General features: G+C 37.0%; 1 protein-coding gene across 7 annotated transcripts in view; it reads left to right on the plus strand.

The window, feature by feature from the left end:
• The first annotated feature begins 8,335 nt into the window (after positions 1 to 8,335).
• FXR1 (FMR1 autosomal homolog 1) overlaps positions 8,336 to 22,966 on the plus strand; it is a 55,139-nt gene continuing 40,508 nt past the window's right edge. For 6 of the 7 annotated variants that reach the window (XM_019737337.3, XM_019737338.3, XM_019737341.3 and 3 more), the window contains exon 1: positions 8,336 to 8,407. In XM_019737337.3, the coding sequence (XP_019592896.1) occupies positions 8,357 to 8,407 (51 nt within the window). In that variant the 5' untranslated portion in view covers positions 8,336 to 8,356. Of the gene's footprint in view, positions 8,408 to 18,241; positions 18,329 to 22,966 lie in introns of those variants that run through there. The other variant, XM_074328405.2, reaches the window with a different exon arrangement.

A 22,966-nucleotide genomic window follows, 5' to 3' on the forward strand; every position in this document is an offset into this window, starting at 1 on the left:
CAATTCAAGGGTGGTGGAGGAAGAGAGAGATTGATTGATTTTAAAGAATTGGCTGACATAATCCTGAGGGCTGGCCAGTCTGAAATCTGCAGTATAGGCCAGCCAGCCTTAAATTCTGCAAATAGTTGATGTTGCAGTCTTAGATCAAGGCAGTCTGGAGACAGAATTCATTCCTTTGGGGGAGGGGAGACCCTCAGTCTTTTTTCTTAAGGTCTCAATTGATTAGATAAAATCCACCCACACGAGAGGATGTGGTATAACATATATCCTGAATAGATAATATGTGTTGTTTTAAGTCTCTAAATCTGTGGTAATTGTTTTTTTATGAAGCAATAGAAAAATAATACAAATTTTAAATACCTTACCATACCCAGGTGAGAATCTCGATGACTGATGTTTTGATTATTGTTTTGGGGAAATATGTCATTTTATTTAGAAATTTTTACTTTTTAAAAAATTATAAAGGGTAATATATGCACATAAAAGAAAAAAAGGAACAAAAAATATATGAAACTAATCCCTCTTCCCCCCCATAAATGAATTGTTCTGCAGCTTATTTCTCCTAATGATATGTATAGAGGAGCTTTCTATATTTTCAAATAGATCTACTTCTAATCCAAAGGTTCCCCAAATTTCTTGTATCTTAGCATCCTTAGTATCTTAGTACTCAGTACACTGCCCACATAAATACCTAATAATTCTGTTTATTAAGTAGTTAGAGCTAAACAACTTAAGAAGCATTTATGTCCTCACAATTTGACACGTGAAAAATGAATAAATATAAAGTAGTAAAAAAATATTTTAACCTCATTCTTAAAAATCCAATTACTTACTAATGGAATGTGCATACCCTAGGTCATTACACACCTCTCTTGGAATCACAGTAGACACTGCCACTCTCATTTTCTGTTCCACATTGATTTTTCCTTTTTTGTTACATCAATTGCTGAAAACCCATGCTTGCAAAGATATGAAACCATCATATGGAATGTAGCATCTTCGAATAGTGCAACTGTGAACTCCCTTGAGACAGGAGTGTGTACTCTGTCTGACAAATATCAAGCATCACTGTGTTTACCTCAAGAATGTAAAATATCCTGAGGCCCTCTTGTGAATTCACTGCTTTGTCCTGGGTACCTGTCAGTGCACAATTTGGGAACTCTGGCCCTAGCCCATTCCTTTTAACAGGTGTGTATTAACCACTTGTTTTAATGACTGCTCAATTAAGGGTTAATTTAGGCCTTTTCTGGTTTTACTTTCCTTTGCTCTTTTATTTTTTTCTTAGTTATAACTGGAAATTCTTTCCATCAATGAAAAATCCTTATGAACAATCTTACAACTTTATTGAGTATATCTGTAGGATAAATTCCTCTAATTTGAAATGCTGGCTTAAATGGTATGATTAATTTAAATGTTGATACCATTGAAAAATATGTCTCCAAAGAGGATAAATTAATTTACATATTTTGTGTATCAATATGGCTGTTCTCCCAATTTTTTCTAATACTTGTTTTATCAAAATTTTAAATGTTTATCATTCAGAGAGGTAAAAAGTGGAATGCAAACTATGTTTTAATATGTGTTTCTTTTGTTGAGAGTTTTAGTTGTGAACAGTTTTACTATGTTTATTGACCATTTATATTTAGTTTTTTTGTCAACTGTTCATGTCCTTTGTCCATTTTTCTGTGGGATTATTTGTGTTTCCTTATGATTTTAGTAAGATCTTTGATTAGTAACAAATTCAGTCATTTTTTTTCTCCAGACTGTCTTTCAATTTTACACTCATTTTTTTTTCCTTTGAGAAATTTTAAATGTTCATGTATTCAAATCTACAAGCCTTTCCCGGTGGCTTCTGGGTGTTTTGTTATGGCAGAAACAATCAAACAACAGTTTAAAATTTACCCATATTTACTTGTAGTATTTTCAACATTATTTTTACACTTAAATCTTTGTTACAACTGGAATTTATTTTGGTGTAAGTGGTAAAGTAAGGATATATATTTTTCAGATTAATCAATGCTAACTGCTATACTAAACAACCCTAAAATCTTTGTGGTTTAACATTAACAAAAATTTCTTTCTCATTCATGCATAGTCCAAATTAAAAAATAACAGAGCTAGGCTTGAAATGGGCAATCCATATTCGAGTCCATGCTCTTAACTCTATTAATTATTCTTCAAGTGGGTACGTGATCTAGTCCTTTTTGCTTTAAGTTCCACTTCACATTGGGGCCTAGGGAGGAATGAAGCTCAGTTTCTGACTTGCAAAGTAAAACCAGTATGGTTTTGTTCTTCCTTCACCCTCGGTTGCTTACATCGTAAGAAAGAATCAAGGGACTCTCCAATATCAAGACAACTGAACTCAGTAGTTGGGGTTAATTTAATTTTTCTTTTGATATTCTCATACTCAATGTCTGCTTATATTTTGCCATAAAAATCAGAGTAGCCTATGGAACAAAAGTTGAAATATTCTAAATTATGAGTTGAGTCTTTCATTAGCTATTTATAAAATAGGGCACAATTGGAAACTGTTGGTTGAAACATTATGGTTGGTTGAAAAATTATTTTAGACTTTTTAAATCTTTGCTTTTTGAGAAAAAAAACTCTTACAGTCTTACTTTAGTCAAGTTAAAATTATTTTCAAGTGCATTACTTTGAGGAGATTTAAAATGATGATAGCCTGTTTCCATATCACATTTCATTAAGACAACTCATACTAAATATAGTACCATAGAATTGTTCAAAATATTAAGTTCTTAGTGTTCCAGTACCTGTTTTTTGCAAGGCTTCATTACATGTGTATTTAATTCTATTTTTAAAGAAAATTTTCTTATTTAATTTATAATTTTCTAAAATTAGAAATAGTTCCACTTTCCAATGCAGAAAACTTGGAAAACATAGAAAACACAAAGAAAAATAACCATTCATATTATCACTGCCTTAAGATAACTGCTGTTAACATTTTGGCAAAAATCTTTACAATATATTGTCATGCAATATATGTGTACACTTTTTGTACAAAATTAATTCCACATACAGTATGACAGTCTTCTTTTTTATAGTTACTATGGGCATTTTCTCATATCAATATCTATTTTTCTAAAACTTCATCTCTAATGGCTGCAGAGTATCCCCTGATAGTGTTTGAAAAATGAAAATACTTCCATTTGTGAAAATCAAGTGATATGCTCATTCTAAAACAATCAGACAGTGCAAAAAAATACAGAAATTATAAAATTTATGTCAGCCATAAGTCCACCTTCTGGAAATATACACTATTAATATTAACCTCCAGACTGTCGATCTATCTATCTACAAACACACACACAAAACGTTTTAAATGTGATTATGCATACTGTCTTGTGACTATTTGTTTAAATTTTTTGTTTTATTTTTAATTTTCCCCCCGTTTTTTTTTAGATAATACTGGACATTCTTTTCCTTTTAATAATGAATATCTGTTCAAGATTATGTAAATAAAAACAGAGATACATCAAAATTTTGAAGTTTGTGATTTGTGTAATTTTCCATTATGAATGTAACATGGGGTCAGCAAACGGTAATTGATATGGGCTATGAAAATGGAAAGAGGAGGACTTAAGTCCTAGTTTTGCTACTAAGAAATTATGTGATATTAGACAAATGATTGATTGCTATAAATCTCACTTGCTTAATGGAAATCAGGAGGTCCCCCTAGCAGGAGTAGTAAAGAGTTAGTGGGAATCGGGGAAGGGTCCAAACAAAAATGTTTTTAGCATGTAAGGCCTGAAGAGGACCACTCTTTATTCTTCAAAGTTCAGATAATATGAAATATGTTGACTTGTGTACAAATGCAACTTCAACAGCCCTACCCAAAGTCACTCACATTGAAAAACAAAATAAAACAATACACTAAAGATTAAAACAAAGAGAGAGAAAGAAAGGGAGGGAAAGAAAAACCCATAGAGCAAAGATGGCGGAGTAAACTCTGTGGCTACATCCTTCTGCGAACACATTAAAATTACAACTAAATTACAGAACTATCAACCTGGAGAACCGTCTGAAGTCTAGCCTAATGGAAGTTCTGTAACTAAAAATATAAAGAAGCCACATGGAGACTGGTAAGAGGGATGGAGACATGGAACGGGCCCCACACCTGCATGTGGCTGTTGAGAATCAGGAGGGATATCTCAGCCACTGAGTTCCCCCCAGAGAAGCAATGGACCCCAGCCCCCCATAACAAGCTCCCCAGACAGAGTACTGGTCCTGGGAAGAAGAGCACCCACAACATCCGTTTGTGAAAAACACTGGGGATTCCAACTATTTGGGAAGGCTGCAGGAATCCCAGACATCCTCTTAAAAGGCCCATGCAGACTCGCTCAAAGGCACTCACCTTGGGCTCCAGCGAAGAGACAGTGACTTGGGTGGCCTCGCAGACTTACAGGAACAGACTGAGGAGTGTGGCTTCAGGACTAAGACTGAAGACTGGAAGGCAGTCGGCATTTTCCCAGTGAGGGGGGGTCCTCTTCCCAGGCAGCCAGCAGGTGGGCGCCATCTTACCTATGTTTAGCCCACCCCCACAGGCCAAATCTGAATCCGATTGGCTTGGAGAGCTCTGCTGTTCCACCCTGCTGACTCAGCTGGGACCCCACCCCACCCAACTCACAAACCTCTGGAGACACTTTCTCCCTGAGCAAAAAGCCCCCTCATTCATTGCACTCTTTCTTGGAAAACTATCAGAGTCTACAAGCCCCAGGCAGGCAGAGACTAGCCTCATGTACTCTGAGACTTTTACTGAGTTGCTCCAGGCTCAGCACTAGCACCAACCAAGGTCTATGTTAACCTGGTGACCAAAACTCTTCCCATTCTAGTGACTCTCTGAGACACTGCATCACCCAATTTGCATACCACATGAGGCTTTATCAGTGGCTGAACCTTAAGGGAGCTGGCAGGTCACAACAGGCTTCCGAGTGCCCTGGCTTTTTCCAGAGTTACACCAGCACCAGTAGTGGTGGCAACCATCCTGGTTTCACAGTGTGGCCTCCACACACCTCAAGGTTTAGCGGAAGTAGCGAACAACTACGGATTGCTTTGTAGCTACTACAAGGTAGCCCCCGGCTGGTAACAGTCAGTGGCTAACTTGGGCCTACACCAGAGCCTCCCCAAAGAGGCCCCAGAACCAAATACTTGGAGGTTGGCTTCAGACCACAGCAGAGGACTGCCCAATTAGCCCCACAAGTGGCACAAAGGATGGTCTCAACAGGCACCAGAGCCCCTGGGGCGAATCCCACTCAGTGGGGTAAGCCTCCCCGGCAGTAGCCCTTAAGCTGTGGATATGGCCAAACCCCACAGCTTGTCAGCCTGAAGGTCAATCCCACAAACTGACATGCCAACAGCAATCAAGTCTCAACTATCACTGAGAGCACACACAGCCCATATAACGAACACACCTGGAGTACCCAGCTCAGGTGACCAGGTAGATTGTGCCACTGGGCCCCACAGGACACCAGCATAAGGCCACCCAGCAAAGACTGGGAGACATAGTAGATCTACCTAATACGTAGAAACAAACAGAGAGGCAGCCAAAAAGAGGAAACAAAGAAATGCATCCCAAATGAAAGAACAGGAGAAAAGTCCAGAAAAAGAACTAAATGAAATGGAGGCAAGCACCGACCAGAGACAGAGTTCAAAACAATGGTTATAAGGATATTCAATAAACTTAGTGAGCACTTCAACAAAGACAGAGCAAGCATAAGAAAAGGACATAGAAACCACTGAAAAAGGACCAGTCAGAAGTGAAGAATACAGTAACTGAAATGAAGACTGCACTAGAACGAATCACCAGCAGACTAGATGAAGCAGAGAACCAAATCAGTGGTTTGGAAACAAGGTAGCATAAAACATCCAATCAGAAAAAAAGAGAAAAAGAATAAAGAAAAATGAGAATAGTTTAAGACGCCCATGGGACAATATCAAGAGTAACAACATTTGCATCACAGCTACATATTTATCAACAATTATTTTCATTATAAATGGATTAATTGCTCCAGTCAAAAGACATAGGAGGGCTGAATGGGTAAGAAAACTAAACTATTACATATGCTGCCTAAGAATCACTTCAGATTGAAAGATACACACACAGGCGGAAAGCAAAGGGATGGAAAAAAATATTTCATGAAAATGGAAAAAAAAAAACTGGCGTAGCAATACTTATACCATACAAAGTAGACTTTAAAACAAAGGATATAAGAAGAGAAAATGAAGGACCCAGTAATCCCACTTAGGGTTTTTATCTGAAGAAACCCCAAATGCTAATATAGTATTGTATGTTAGCTATATTTTTAATAAAAATCTTTTTTTAAAAAAACCTTAAAGCTAAACTAGGATGCTCATACATTGCTGGTGGGAATTCAAATGGAGCAGCTATTTTGGAAAAGAGTCTGGCAAGTCCTCTAAAGGTTAAACATGGAGTATTTGTGAGCCAACAATACCAATACCCAAGAGAAATGAAAACATACATCTGTCTATACAATAAATTATGCAGTACTCTTTACAGCAGCATTATTCCTAACAGCTAAAAAAGTGGAAATAACACACGTGCCTATCAAGAGATGAATGAATAAATAAAATGACATGGTATAGCCATACAATGGTATATTTGACAATAAAAAGGACTGAATAGTGATGTTACAACATGGGTGAAACTTGTAACATGCTACAACATAGGTGAAAGTTGAAAACATTATGTTCTCTCAAAGAATAAAAGGCCATATTGTAGGATTCCATTTATATGAAATGTCTAGACTAGGCAAATCTATAGAGACAGAAAGTAGATAAGTAGTTGTCTAGGGCCTGGGGGGTTCGGGTGAAATGGGGAGTGACCACCAATAGGTACAGGAGTTTTTTTTGGAGTGATGAAAAATATTCTAAAATTGATTGTGGAGATGGTTGCACAGTTCTGAATATACAAAAACTATTGAATTGTGCAGTTTAAATGGATGAATTGTATGGTATGTGAATTATATCTCAACAAGGCTGTTGGGCAAAAAAGCAAACCAGGGCATTATTATTCTGAAAGATCATACGGGACGGTTTATAAAGAGTTGGATAGATGAAGCCCATCACTGATGGGTATTTAGTTCTCCTCACAATTATCAACATTTTTAGAAGAACATTTTGTACATAGCAATACAATACTGAGCACTTTTGCAGCCACCATTTCTGTTTGGAGCCACTGGAGATGTAGAGTTGCTGATCAAATGTCCCTTTTTTTTTTTTTTTTTTTTTAAGGAGCCTGCCCTCTTTCCCCAGAAAGGCTGAGCCAGTGGGCATTTCCTTGAGAGAATAAAGTTGCTGCAAAGCATCTTTTTAGAATTTTTCTGTCAGAATGGTAACACAAGACACACATAAAAAAGTCCTAGTATTATTTCAAAGCGTCTTGCCTTTGGAAAGAGTTTTAATATTGTTAAAATATTCAAAGTAGCTCTGTCATAATGCTTACAGTATTGGTGTCGGTTCTGGTAGACAAGCCATACAAGTTGATTCTGCTTTGATCCTGTTTGTGGATGTTCGCATGCATTGCCGCAGGGGAAAACATGGTCTCCCGCTCAGTTGTTTCCCTGACTACTTCCAGCAATGGATATTAACCTAAACTCTGTTGCAGTTTGTTAACACATCTAAGTTGAATTCAAAATACCTACAGTTTTAAACAGCTAAAGTGCTAACAGATGGGGAGAGGGCTCCTATACTGTGTGAGGAGGTGTGGAAATGTGAAATTTGAGTCAAGAGAACGCCACCGATTTTTTTTTTTTAAAAGAGCCAGGCGAAAGAATTTGGAGCACACAGTATGTACAATTTTATGCTCCCTTAGTCCCTCAAAATGCTTTGTCAATGGGCAACTGGAGCCCCCAAGGTGGCTCTTCCCTAGGTGAAGAAGCTACTCCAGGGCCGCCAGCACGTCAAGAAGTTTAAGGGCAGGATGCCCAAGAGCACTGGAATGCAGATGCAAGGGGCAGGCAGTGTCCGAGTAGTTCATTCCGGGGCGGCTGGAGGCACCGACCGGCAGGAACCGGCAAGCAGCGGGCACTGGGGGGCGGGGACGTAGGACGGGTCAGCAAAGGTCAGGCGATTGTTTCGGTAGGAGAACCCGGCAGTGGCGGCGGCGGCGGGCGGGGCCCAGAGCGAGTGATGTAAGGAGCGGAGGGATCCCACTAGGCGAGTCGGTACTGCTCGGTGAGACCCCAGGGGTGTGGGGCGGGGGATCCCAGTCCCCGCCCTGTGTTCCCCGCCCCTCCCCCTCCCCCTTCACGCCCCTCCCCCTCCTCCTCTGGTTGGAAAGTTTCTAGAATCTCTTCCCAGCGGCCTTTGCGGTTCCAACATGGCGGAGCTGACGGTGGAGGTTCGCGGCTCCAACGGGGCTTTCTACAAGGTACTGACCCTTTTGCCGCTTTGTCGGGTCTTCTTGGGGCTGAGGCAGGTTTGAGGGAGGGTTGGTGGTCCCGGAGAGTGAGGTTTGGGGTCGAAAAGGACCACTAGGCCAAAGTCCGAGGCCGCTGCCTTTCTCGCTTCTCCCCCCTCAACCCCGCGGTTTAACGGTCTCGGGGGCCTGGGCTCCGTTATGTTTTAAAACAACACGTCGGACACCTCTTGCGTTTTCCTACTTGTGAATCTTCTTGGGTGCTGGTCAGATCCTTGGCGGGCCGGTGAGGAGAAGCCGAGTCGCTGCTGGGCGGCGAGGAGCTCCTTGGGAGCAGGCCTGAGCGCCGGGAGGTGGGGAAGTCGTGAAAGGAGGTGGTGGGATTGTGTGGTCACAGCCGCTCCCCCGCCCCTCGGACTGGGCCGTGCGGGAGTGCCTCAGCCCGCTGCTCCGACCCTTCCCCACCCCCGAGGTGGGGCACGTCGCGGAATCTTAAGAATTCACCTTTGTATAGGGTTTGAGGCTAATAAACTTTAGTGTCTGAAGGAGAATTGGGTACGGAATTGAGGGTTAGGATCAAAGAGAAAAAATATTTAAAAACCTTGAAATGTGGCGGGTTGAATTCTTTGCGGCCTGGGAAATTGGGCGGCGCCTGTGCCCCTCTATTACGGAAGAAAAGGCGAGAGTTGTAGGCTTTTAAAGTAAGATTTAAAATGTGAAATGGATCAGGTAGGGAGGTGACTCGTTTATATCATTTACCTAGTGTTTTGGGAAGGTATTGATTTTTATTTTTCTCCCCCACGAGGTTTTTTTGTTTGTATCCATCGAAAGGAAGGAGATTCATTATATGGGATCGGGGCTGGAAAACGGAAGAGGAGTTCGAGAGTAGAGGAATTTAGTAGGGGCTTCCAGTATGGGTGGTCACATAACTGAAAATGAAATCCTTACAGTTTAGTTTTGCCATTGTAACGGTCTGTAATGCGAATTCTTCCAAAGTATGCCAAGATGTTACTAGATCAATACAAAGTCTCCCCAGCTGTTGTCTGTCAGTCAATCTCACTAAGCCAGCATCTCAAATGTTTGAGAGTCTTGGCTATTTTTATGAAGGGGCCTTCTTCTAATACAGGAGTATTGTGCGTGCGCAGAATGTATTTTCACTGGGTTTCATTTCAGCGTATCTTTTATCCCACGGGATGTTAATTTATTTGGTGGCCCTAATTTCCTATTTTCAGCGTTTTTTCCTTTCTTAGATTACTGATGAGCTATGTGGGTTTGTTTTGTCACGTGGAACCTGCATAGTGGGAAATCACAGTTGGCATCTAAAAAGATCTCCCTAAGCTTTTTACAAGTTTAAATCTCCTTAAGTGGTCAACATAAAGTAAAAGCCGTGACTGGTGGGAAGGAGTCTTAATGCACGACTAGTTATATTAGCAGCCTAGGTTTAAAACTTTGTGTCAAAGGACCTACGTAAAATTTGAGTAGCTATTTCACCGACTTCTGTTCTTATGGAAACCTAGTGATTGCCTTCTCTGAACTACTGTAGATAGAGTTATGGCACAGTGCACAAAGAATGGGCTACCATACTTTTAATATCAGGGGTAAATAAGGTTCAGCATGTTTGCATCAACACCCCTGCCCCGGTGGAAAAGTTTCAAATTCTGTTTGGCTATACAGTTCTTGTGTAATGGAGACATACATTTTTTTTCTGTCGTATTGAAAATTAGAATTATTTTGTCTTAAAATTTTACAGCCTGCTGATGGTAGATAGAACACCATTTTGTAGCTAAGTATGGTTTCTTCATTTCTTTTTTTATAAGATTTATTTAAGATTATTGAAAGTTTTAGTAAAGACTGTTACACAATCTTATTTTGATTCCTTAGTATTTTTTTAATCAAGTCACAATAAATCAATGTCTCCATTTTGGAACTCTAAAGTGTTTATTGATTTCTATCAAATCAGCTTGATTTTACTTATTTAGACTTGGACTCCATCATTCATTGTTACCTAAAAATCTAAGTTCTTTGGCAAAGGTTGGGAAGAACCCCTAGCCACATTTTTTTGTGTATTAAAATAATTTTACTTGAACGTTTGGAATTTTATGTTCTGCCATAATCCACTTGTATGTGTACTTTGTGGAAAGTGGTCTTTAAAACTTTGGAAGAGTGAGAATGGTGAAGTAGAAGAAGCCCAGGATTTTGTAGTTAAATGGGAATTCTAGGTCTGTACTTCTGCTTAATCATTGTCAATCTCGTAATGGACCCGAACATCTCCCTGGGTCTGGGTGGGTGGGTGGGTGGGCGTGTGTGTGTAAAATGAGAGGTTTGAAATAGTTTAGTGGTACCCAGAATTTTTTATCCCATGAAACTTCCCACTTGGAAAAAAATTGACTTACTGCACAAATTATTTTAGCTATGAATTGAGATTTGCATATAGTAAAATTTACCTTTTTAATACACAATTATATGAGGTTTGATGAATGATAACAATTTTGTAACCACCACCACCACTATGAAGAGGTAGAATGGTATTTCACTATCTTAGAATTTGCCTCATGGTCCTTTGTAGTCAACCAACCTCCAGACCCTAGGGTGTTTTCTGTTCCCATACTTTTGCATTTTCCAGAATGTCCTATGTGTAGAATCACATAGTTTACCTGTAGCCTTTTGATTTTGTCTTCTTTCATTTAGTGTAGCAGTAATTTTATTTTTTATTTTTTCTAATTTAAATAATATGTGGTTAGTGAAGGAATTTTGAAAAAAATTTCCTTGAGATAACAGCTGTTAACGTTTTGGTGTATTTTTTCTTTCAGTTGTTTTTTTTTTCAGTATACAGGTGATTCTGATTTTCCTCTTCCTTTTCTCCCCTTCCTTTCCCTTCCCGTAAAACACAGACACATTTGGTTTTAAATGTGAATTACCAGTGAAGAATTCAAAGTTATTAGGTTAGTGGCCAATATCATGCCTTTTGGCAATGCTCTGTAGACATTGATTAAAATTTTTCTGGTGGAATTGAAACTTCATTCCACAAATTAATTGGAACCAGTAAAAAGCTGATGATTTCACCTAAAGTTAAGTCTTTTTTTTTTTAAATACTGACACAAATCATGTGCTATATCTTGCTTTTTAAAAATTTAACAGTGGGTCTACCGGGGGTGGGGGGGTGCCAAAAAAATGCATATACATGACTTGTGTTCATCTCTTGTTATCAGTGTATATTGAGTATTACAATTTCAATAGTTTTTTCCTTTCTTAAAATGTGTACACATTTTTTTGGCACCCTCTGTCTAGTTGTTAAATTAAAACTTGATATGCAACTGTTTGCAGCCCTATAAATATATGTGGATTGGAAAGCATGGGCAACATATGTTAATTAAGCACTTGGTAAAGGATATAATTTTATATAAAAAATTGCTTTTATAGCCTTTTCTATTTGGAGCATGACATTTTAGGGTTTATATTAATTACTAGCCATATAAAGTGCCCCCCCCCCCTTTTTTTAAAAGCTGAGAAGTAGAATTTACATTCTGTGATTGTTAGTGTATTTACAGAGTTGTGTAACCATTACCACAGTCTTATTTTAGAACATTTTCATTTACTCTCCTCAACACGTTGTGCCCATTTGGGGTTATTAAAATGCTGTTTAACTGATGTATATGATACTAAGCTTTGTAATAACATTGAAACTTGCATTATAAGTTGAAAGTAAGTCACTCACTTTCTGGCTTATGTAGAGGGAAGTTTCAGTGGTGTTCCAAGGAAATGTGTGATCTCTAAGATAGTGAGAAGTATTAGGTCTTCTCTGTAAAAGATAGAATTAATTGTTTTTAGAGCTGTACAATTTCCCCTTTGTGTGATTGACTACAAAACATTTTAAAGTTTTACAACATTTCCAAACTTTTATTACTTGGGCTTAATGTAATACAATGAAATTTGAGAATAATTAAATTATGCAGGTTTATTCATCAGTGATGATGACCTACTATGAAGCTGTGTTCTGAGAGCGTATTGACTTCAAAGTTCATATAGTTTATTATTGATTTCTTTGTGAAGATTAATAATTGAGGAAAAGATGATAGCTGTCTTAATAGTATTAGGGACACTGTTAAGTTAAAAACAAAGGTCCACATATTTTAAAGATAATTTTTAGTTGGACATGTTTTAAAATGGGCAATTTTTATAAACGTAAAAGAACTAAGATTTAAGTAAATGAAAAGGCCACGACTTTTCTAAAAATGAAATACTTTTCCTGTAGTTTTTGTCTTTGTATTAAAAAAATATGTAATTAAGAAAAACATGAAAACAAATTTAAAAATAATCTTATTTTTCTAGAGATATATTGTTAAGTTCTTGGTTTTACATACTTACAGAAAACATACTTTTTTCCACATTTTTACTTTTATGCACCTGTATATTTCCTACATCGTATATTTGTGTGTCTTTGAGTTAGATAATAGTTTTCTATGCTTGCTTGTTGTTTACTAGATATTCTATGATGCTTGTACATGTATTTCCTGATTTTGTTCTCAAGAACTCCATGAGGTATGTGTTTTTATCCCCAGTTCGCATATTAGGAAACTGGCAATGGTTAAGTTAACTTGTGCTGAAGTGAGATTTGATTCTAGGGCTTCTCACTTCCAATTGTCTCCTTTGCATAGCATTAGAGGTTCTTCAAAGGAAATTTTAGGGTTAGTGAGCTTACATTTTAGTTAGGAAGACAGGACAGACATTTGACTGGATAATAACTCAAGAAGTGAGTTTGCCATAATGTTAAGGATGTAGCAAACGAGCTTTTTTGTAGTGTGTGGAGCGATATGCGTTCCATGACTGACCCCTAGATCTTGTACTAACTAGTTGTGAGACCTTGGTTTTTTCATTTGCATTATGAGACAGTTTTAATAGACAATTTATCAAGTGGTAAAGTCCACCAAGTTGTCTTAGTTCACTCAGGCCCCATCTAGCTCTACAACAGTAACAGCTGTTATTTATTGAGCATGCAGACTATCAGACTGTGCAGCTACTTTACTTGAATTTGTCTCATGTAGTCCTCTCAATCACGATGAAGGGGGTATAGTGTTACCATCAATTGAGGAAACTGAGGCTAAGTGAATCTTGGTCCATAAAATTAATAAGAGGCTGATTCAAGATTCAGACCCTGATCTTTCAGGCTTCAGAGAGCCTGATCTCTTCAAACATTGTAGTGTGATTTTTTTTGAAGTACAAAATATATGGCTTATCAAGTTTTTAATCATAAATTACTATTAATTAACGCACTGGCAGTCACGAAGACTGAATTAGGATTCCTGGAGAAAAGAGTTGAGCTATGTCTTCACTTCACAAAAATCTACTCTTTCCAGTATGGTAGCCACTAGTCATGGGGCTGAAATATGGTAATCTGAGTTGAGATGTGCTTCAATTATAAACTACACACTATATTTCAGAGACTTAGTATTAAAAAAAATGTACATCGTAGTTTTAAAAGATTGATTACATGTTAAAATCATTTTGGATATATTGGATTAAATAAAATTATTAAAATTTTACCTGTTTCCTTTTACTTATTTTAATATGGCTACTAGAAAACTTAAAACTAGCTATGTGGCTCAAATTATAATTTGTGCTGGTATAACTATCCATGTATTTCTATCATTCTCAATTGTGAACTTTATATTGATTATGTAAAGTATTCGGTTAATACTTGAAATACTTTATATATGTGCATATGTAACTTCTTATTTAAAATTTCTTATGATGTGGCACTTCTTGGAAATCTTGCCATGTAGCTTTTTTTCTTTTTGAGAGTGCCAGAGCCTTTTTTAAAATTTATTTTCCAATTACAGTTGACATACAGTATTAGTTCCAGGTGTACAATGTAGTGGTTAAACATTTACATACTTTACGAAGTGATCACCCTGGTGAGTAATCACCCATCTGACACCATACATAGTTATTGCAGTATTATTGACTGTCTTCCCTATGCCAAGTAGTATTTTTGAGAATCAGAAGGCTTTAGAAGATTCTTTGGCACGTATTTAGCAAATAGTAAGAAACTCTGTTTTGATGGTTGTTAAATTTTCTAGGACCAAATCTTCATAAACAGTTCAAGGAAAACAAAATTAAGCAGTGCAAGGCATTGCTTTATTAATCTGAACATATGTATTAGCATGTATAACAATCCTTTTATTTATGCTTACATTAAAGAGGTTGAAAGCCATGGAAAAATTGAACCATTAAATTTCAGTTATATCAGTTGTTTTAATTTGTCTCTTAATAATACTCCATCTAGCCTCAGCATTTTTTGCTTAGCTTTTTTGGGAGGGTGAGTAGAGGTCTCCTCCAGTAATAACTGAGGGAGTTTATAAATACTGTTGGCAAAGGAGTATGCATTTCCATGTAACAATTTCTTCAGAATAATCATATTAAAACTTTTTCTCATAACTTGTTGCTCTCATAGTTTTTCAGGTTCTTTTCAAGTTTTGTAGTGATTTGATGTGTACTTTGCACATAGTAGGACTTGAATATATATTAAATGAACAAATGACTCAGTCATTCTTGGCTTTTGGACACTGATGCATTGTTAATCTCAGTGTAACTGCATATATACAAAACTACATTTTTTATTTTGATGCAAACTGAACTTGATTTTTTTAGGTGGTATATATTGATTCTGGTCAAGTTCAGATATTGTCAGAGAACTTTATGAATAAAGAGGAAAATGATAAGGAGCTTCAGCTCCGCAACAGGAAGGTCATAGGAGTTTTCGGTGGCCATTTGGAACTCCTAAATCATTCTCTTTCAAGGAGAATTATTGGATATTATAAACTTGTGAAATTAACAAGCCAAGAACATTGTTGCTATGCAAGCATTAGTTGATATTAATGCGTTCTTTTTTTGTTTTTTTAATGGTGAAAGAGTAGTTTATTAGAAGAGATAGTACATTCCAAAGAAATAGGAGTGGACCCAAGCAGCAGAGAATGGCTCAAGGGCCCAAGGTGGCTTTATTGGGAGAAATGGTACACCCAAAGGATTTGAAGAGGGCCCAGAGCAAAGGCAAAGTTCAAGAGGCTCAAAGGGCTAATGCATTCTTAAGAAATTCTCACACTTTCATTGTTACTCTTTTATTCAGAACGGTTAACTGGTCAATACTGAAAAATGATGAAGCCTTGCTTTGAATAACTTTTTTCGTTAATAGAACTTAATTCCATAGCGATGCAATAATTTCTGTAATGTATGAGGTCTGACAATTAAGTTCGCAAACTCATCCTGGAGAAAGTGCTACGTACCTCATTGCTGAATATCACTATGGTCACCTTTGAAGCACTCCCCTTGGGAAGGTATGCATCCACGCCAGCGCCTTAGTCCACCCTCCAAAGCAGTTGTAGGACTTTTCCTGAAGTGGCCATCAGAGCTGTCGTATTACCCTTGATGTCCTGAATGTCATCAAAATGTGTTCCGTTCAACATTTTCTTTGTCTTCAGGTAAAGAAAGAAGTCATTGGGGGCCAGATCAGGTCAGTAGGGAAGTAGGGAGGGTGTTCCAACACAGTTATTTGTTTACTGGCTAAAAACTCCCTCACAGACAGTGCCGTGTGAACTGGTGCATTGTTGTGATTGCAAGAGCCATGAATTGTTGGCGAAAAGTTCAGGTCGTTTAACTTTTTCACGCAGCCTTTTCAGCACTTCCAAATAGTAAACTTGGTTAACTGTCCAGTTGATGCAAATTTATAATGAATCATCCCTCTGCTATCAAAAAAGGTTAGCAACATCGGTGCAACAAGTTGGCCAACTTAATTGTCAGATCTTGTATAATTAGTGAATTTGCAGACTTCTTTGTAGAAATGTGTCCATTGATTTTAAATAATTTTCATTTATAGATATTAGTTATGCCTTTAAAAAAGTTTGAAGTTAAGACACTTTTTGATTGCTGTAGCTGTCTTGTATGTTTGTGCTTATTGGAATCAAATTACAACTCAGATCTTTTAGATGTTGTAAACATCAAACAAACAAGTTCATTACTTAGAATGTAGATTTGAGATCCCTAGAGATGGAAAGATTGAAAAGATGTGGGGAATGGTGATGTATACACATATGTGCTGTGTGGAAAATGTGCTGGCTGACAAAGTGTTTAAGATATTATCTCAATTCTTTAAACATTTACATACATATGTGTAATTTCACAAATGCATAAATATATAAAAACTTGTTTTATTCCAAATTTTTTTTCCCTTTTGTTTCTCTTTGCTCTCCTTTACCACCTGATCTCTTCCCAACTTCATTTTAGGTAATCCATTTATAACCAAGTATATGTTGTACCTGATATTTCTCCATACTCAGTAGAGTGGTACAAAGATACACATTCAGATAAATTGTAGGTTTTTTTCCATACAGTATAACTGGATATATACAAAAAACTACATTTTTTATTTTGGTAGAAATTGAATTTAGTTTTTTGGGGGGTACATATTTATTCCGGTCAAGTTCAGATAATTGTTGCAGATCTTTGTGCATACAGAGAGAACTGTAAAGATAAGGTAATCTACATCTTGGTTATTTTCACTTGGAGTATTAATTTTTCATTGGTTACAAAATATTTCGTAGTAAAAATTACTGTGTGAAACCTAGCCATTCCCCAGTTAATAGACACTCATTTTGTTTTCAATTTTTTACTACTCCACGTCTGTTTCTACTGGATCGGTTTCAAAGAATTGGATAGCAAATGAAGCTAGGAGTCTTATATTCCTTACCATACTGCCATAGGCCCTTTCTTTTTTTACCTATCACATAGTAAATAGTGGATGAGACCGATTTTAATAGTGAAACTCGACTGTACCATAGTGTCTTCAGTAAGTGAGATTCCCCCCTTACCCTAATGAGTTCTTTTTATATCTGTTAACTGTAGACGTAGTCCAGAAACATAAAGTGTTTTGTTATACATTATTTAAATTACCTGACAAAAGCTCCAGGAAGATTTACCATGGTGGGGGGGAGGGAATAGCTTTACTTCTGGCACACCTTTGCGTGCCTGCAAGTTCCTTAGTTCAAGAAGCTTCACCTTCAGTTTGCGATTGACATATAGATACAGATATAGGTATAATTACTTAGGTTATGATGATCTCCATCTGGGATCCTCAGTTCATTTTCTCAACCTAATAGTTTCTCATCTGAATTATAAAACAATTTTTTTTCTCAGTGTTTCAAGGATGGTGTACCGCTAGTACCATTCAAGATGCATGGGAGAGAAGTGAATTCATTACATGAAGTGAATGCCTTAATGATAGGGCTGTATTGTCTTAGAACTGTATTTAAGAAATACCGTTTGCTGTATTCAGTTTTCTGTTATTTCATTTTGTAAATTGGATGATGTATGTATAAAGTACACCGTAGGACAACAGGTGATTCTGACTGTTGACATATTGACTTGAGATATAAAAGTAAGCCAAAGGTGGAGATGTCTTTATAGTTGGAAGTTGGGTTTAGAGTCGTGGAATAGGTTCTTTTTTCATATATAGATTTGGGAAGTGAGTTGAAAATCCATACAATTCCATTGTATGGAGAATGGAATCAGTTTTAAAAGGTACTAAGTAATGTTGCCAGTTAATCTGTAAGTGGTAGTTTTTTTTTTTTAATCTTTTAGAATTTTTGTTACTTATTGAAAGATCATCTTAGAATACATGGATACATAAAATGGAAAATAAAAGCATATAAATTTAAAAGAAAACTTAAATTGGTTAAAACATCTTTACATTCAGATGAGTGTGTTTCTTCTCACAATATCTTTCTCAGTGCCATGGAGAGCACTGACGTTGCAAACGTTCTTTAAAAGAGCTCTCCTGTATTATCTCCAGGATTTTCTTCCAAGAATTTTCACCCACTCTGCAAGTTTTGATGCGGATGCTTTTTTGATTTTATGAGAAGGTGTCAACAGGACAACCTTCTGGTAAGAAACCTCAAATCTTTCCTAAATGGTTTGCTGAATGGAATGTTTAGGGGTTACAAGTCAAGTGTCACAGCAATTCAAGCAAACCAAGTTTGGGCGTGCTTAAATCAGTGACATTTGTATCCTGACTGCCATGTGGCTATCAGCTCTTCTAAGAAGCATCCTCATTTCGGAGATGTTAAATTGTTAGAATTGATGGAGTAGGAAGGTAGTCTGGGGCCAGAGAATGAATCCACAGATAAACTGATAATTGATTAAAGGGTAACAAGTGATAAATCCATTGTGACAGTTGAAAAACAAAAACCTGAGGCAAATTTTACATAAATTATGCTATTTCCTTTTTCATGGTTATGTTTTTGAATTCACATTTATCCACAGCAGTAAACTTTGCCTGATGTAGTTAGGGGAAATGGAGACTTAATCAAGTTGGAGAATATGCCCAATAAGATATTAACAAATTGAGTTCAATGCCTCTAATACCCTGTTTCCCCGAAAATAAGACCTAGCCAGTCAGCTCTAATGCGTCTTTTGGAGCAGAAAATTAATATAAGACTGGGTCTTATATTAAAATATATACAAAAATAAAAGTTTTACTCCAAAAGATGCATTAGAGCTGATTGTCACGCTAGGTATTATTTTCGGGGAAACACAGTATATAGAGAATTCTAATCAGGTTTAGAGAACAGTATTTTATCATGAGTTTGCTTCAGTAATTAAGCCATCAGTTGTAATACTTCAACACATTGGAGAAGGCATCAAAAATACAGTTATTTTCACTGTTGTGCCAAATACATTGAAAAATAAAATCTCTGAATTTCACACCAGTGATCCTGAGAAAGACTTAAAGAAGAAAAAGTGACAGGTCTTACAGCTGGAGGGAATCTTACCTAAGAATACTTGGTCAAGTTTGAAGGAGGCAGTAAGTAATGTGTGTGAAAACTTTTTGCTTGCATAAGAAAATAAATATGAATTAGAGGTTTGATTCTTGATGGATCTCTTGCTTTTTACCACTTAAGATTGGAGTCTTTAAAAACCTACCCTCGGGGCCGGCCCGGTGGCTCTGGCAGTTAGAGCTCCTCCAAAGGCTGCCGGTTCAATTCCCACATGGGCCAGTGGGCTCTCAACCACGAGGTTGCCAGTTCAGTTCCTCAAGTCCTGCAAGGGATGGTGGGCAGCGCCCCCTCCAACTAAGATTGAACACAGCACCTTGAGCTGAGCTCCCGGATGGCTCAGTTGGTTGGAGCACGTCCTCTCAACCACAAGGTTGCTGGTTCAACTTCGGCAAGGGATGGTGGGCTGTGCCCCCTGCAACTAGCAATGGCAACTGTACCTGGAGCTGAGCTGCTCCCTCCACAACTAAGATTGAAAGGACAACTTGACTTGGAAAAGTCCTGGAAATACAAACTGTTAACCAATAAAGTCCTGTTCCCTTTCTCCAATAAAAATAAAAAATAAAAAACTGAAAAAAAATCCCGAAAAAACAAAGCAAAAAAAAAAAACACCTACCCTCCATTTAGGAAGATTGCATTGTTCCTTGCTCAATCTATTGGCAATCAGCAACTTTTTAAGAAGAATTTTGAAATTTAAGAGTTACAGCTTTAGGGTATAAATCTTAGGTTTTTGGATCTGGTCTTCCTTTCTGAATCTTACTTTTAGTTGAGGATTCAGGCTGTCTAGTTTCTGTTAGTAGTGTGCTGACTATTAAGGTTTTTAAGTTTCTGTTTCCTTTTATAAGGAATGTAAATCGGGGGTTGTAATGAATTGCGTCAGTAGGAAGTCTGGAGTTTTGAAAAACCTAAAGCAGTTGATGACTTTGAAGTGATAGTTACTTTGCAGTTAAAGGAAGTTCTCTAGGCTAGGATGGTATGTCCTTAACGAATTCAGTGGGAAGGTTCTCAAAGGGATTCATGCATCTCTATAGATTTGTAAGCCATAGTTTAAGCAAAGTCTCTGATAAATGGATCTGTACTTTAAACATTAAAGTTTTATTTTAGCTTTAATGTATGTTTTGGACAAGATAGCTGTCTTTCCAACATCTAGATTTTGATTTTTATTCTGGAACGTTACCTTAACTAGACTTTTTAGGAAAGGTCCCTTATTTTTTTAAATTAGTATTGCTACCAGACTTAATAATCTTCTGGAGCTTAAAACTATGAATTAGCAAAAACATTTTTACATCTGATTGATAATTTAATGAAAAGAGCTCCAGACAAAAGATGAAGCTTTATATTCGGTATTTTTAATCTCCTAGTGAGTGAAACTTTGACGCTATATACGGTAGATGTGTATGGTTTCAACTTCCTGTGTCTAATGAGGGGTCTGGAAGGTCTATAACAAATTTTGTCTTCAGAGTCATTAGCCAGGATCCATAATTCATCTATTCTTATTCTTGACTGTATCTCAGTCTTTGAATTCCTGAAATATATTCATACCATGTTTCTTTCTGTTTAACCAGTAGGATTCCTACCCCCACCTTCCCATTACTACTCTCATCAAGTTGGAAAAAACTTCTGTTTTTCAGCTGTAGTGTGCTGTAACTTCAAAAATTTATCCTTAAATTAGGCAGGTATCCTGTGCACCTGTTCTTTCCATAGGTCAGTTAAACTCCCTCCTCAAAATTGCCAAACACCTTATGCAAATATTTAAAAAATGAAATTGATCTTTATAGTCTGACAAGGATCTAAAAGATGTACAATGGGAGGAGAAAAGCAAAGTTCAGAACAAATTATAGTAAATGTATAATGAGGATTTATATATTACTCAAATTACAACTCATTTTTGTGTGTGTGTGTGAATTACTCATTCACGTAGTTCGTACCCATTCTTCCCTTACTTATCAGTTCAGCTTGTTCTTACTCATCTGAGAATATTATAAATTGGGAACTTTGTTGTTTAACTCTCCTTCCATTATTTTGTATTGATATGGTTTTACTATCTTAGCTCTTAGGTAGTATGTTTATCACACTTTTTGTTTGTGGCTTTTGGGTTTTGTATTTTTGGTTACAAAGTCCTTCCTTAGTCCAAGGTTATAATTTACTGTGTTTTCTTATAGAATCTTTATTTTTTTTAAAGTTTGAATATCTCATCCACTGATTTTGTGTGTGTGTGTGAAGAAATTCATTTTTATTTTCCTCAATTATTGAAATGTCCCAATGCTATTTAAAAATCCATTTGTTAATTTCCTCAGTGACTTTGACATATTTTTGGTATCTGTGTCTGTTCCCTTTAAATGTCTTTTTTGTCTCAGTTAATGTAGCTTTAAAATAAGCTTTAACATTTGGGTAGGGAGTGTATTCTCGTTATCCCCTACCCCATTTAAAGGGTTCCTTTTTGAATGCTTTCTTGCATGTTTTTAAGATAGACGTTGGTGTAATTTTATTAAGAGTAACCCCGTCCCCCCAACAGAATCATATACTCCCTTAGTATTTTAGTGGGATCCCATTTAGGGATTCCATTTACAATGTCAAGTCCCTCTATCTAAGAATGTGAAGTGGTTTGCAGTTTTCTAAATATTATATTCATTAGCCAAGTTTCCAAGATTTCTGCACATAGGTCCTGCATATTTTTGTGGTGGTTGTTGAGGGCATTTCTGGGGTTTTATTTTTTGAATGCTGTTGATAGTAGAATGATTTCATCTGTTTTATTTTCCAGCTGCTTACAGTTTTTGTCCAGGAAGCTTAATTGATTATTGAATCGTTGAGTTTTTAAAAATTTTTGTTGTAGGCTAGGTTAGGCTTTTGAAAAATCAATTCTTAAAATAGTGCTTTCGATACTTAGGATTCCTGCTATTCCCTTCGTCCCCCAGTTTATACATAATTTATGGCATTCCTGGATTTTTTACCCTATGATGCTGTTATTTTGTCCAGCGGAACTTTCTAAGGTGCTTTGATCACAGTTCAGATGTATTACACTGTCTTGTTACTTACTGATGATTATGTTAAAGTTATTAAGAGTTTCAAATACATATTTTGGACTGTGTGAATGAATACATTAAGAAACCATTTTATAAAGATGCCTTAGAATCTTCCACGTTTGCATATATACGCGAAGAAGAAAAAGAAATGTGAAGTTTTTTTCTGAGAAATATGGTTTCTGGGCCAGATGAATGTGAATAAGAAGAGCGATAACATCCCCAAAGGTGGGACTAACACCAGGAGGACAAAGTGATGGCGACTTGACGTTGTAAAGACTCACCTGTGCCATTTCAGACAGGTGTGGCCGTTGTTTGTGGCCTTTGTTACCTGACTCAAAGGTTTTGGTAATGATCAAACCCTGACATTTTGGGTCTCTTGAGCATAAAGGGACCCATCATTCTGATAACATGGAGAGTATTGACCGAGTCCTGCATCAAATGGACACAATTTCCTCGAGTTCCGGCCACTAGAAGTGCCTTATCCTTAGAATCTATGGTTTGGAGATTGAAACATATTTTCTAATTGTTCACTACAGCCCAAATGCACTTTAAGGACCCATCCTTAATCCATTTAATCTTATGCCTAAAGGATATTAGCAATAAGAGTCGAGGTCCAGAGCTGTATTTTTCCTTAAAGTTTGTGAAAAATGCACCCAAATAAAGCCGATGCTGATGTGGAAGTAAAGTGGGGATGGGGTAGGTTTTCATTATATGGAGAGTAGAAT

Source organism: Rhinolophus sinicus, chromosome 17, assembly GCF_057876585.1.
Source record: "Rhinolophus sinicus isolate RSI-liver-muscle chromosome 17, RSI-T2T, whole genome shotgun sequence".
Taxonomy (NCBI): domain Eukaryota; kingdom Metazoa; phylum Chordata; class Mammalia; order Chiroptera; family Rhinolophidae; genus Rhinolophus; species Rhinolophus sinicus.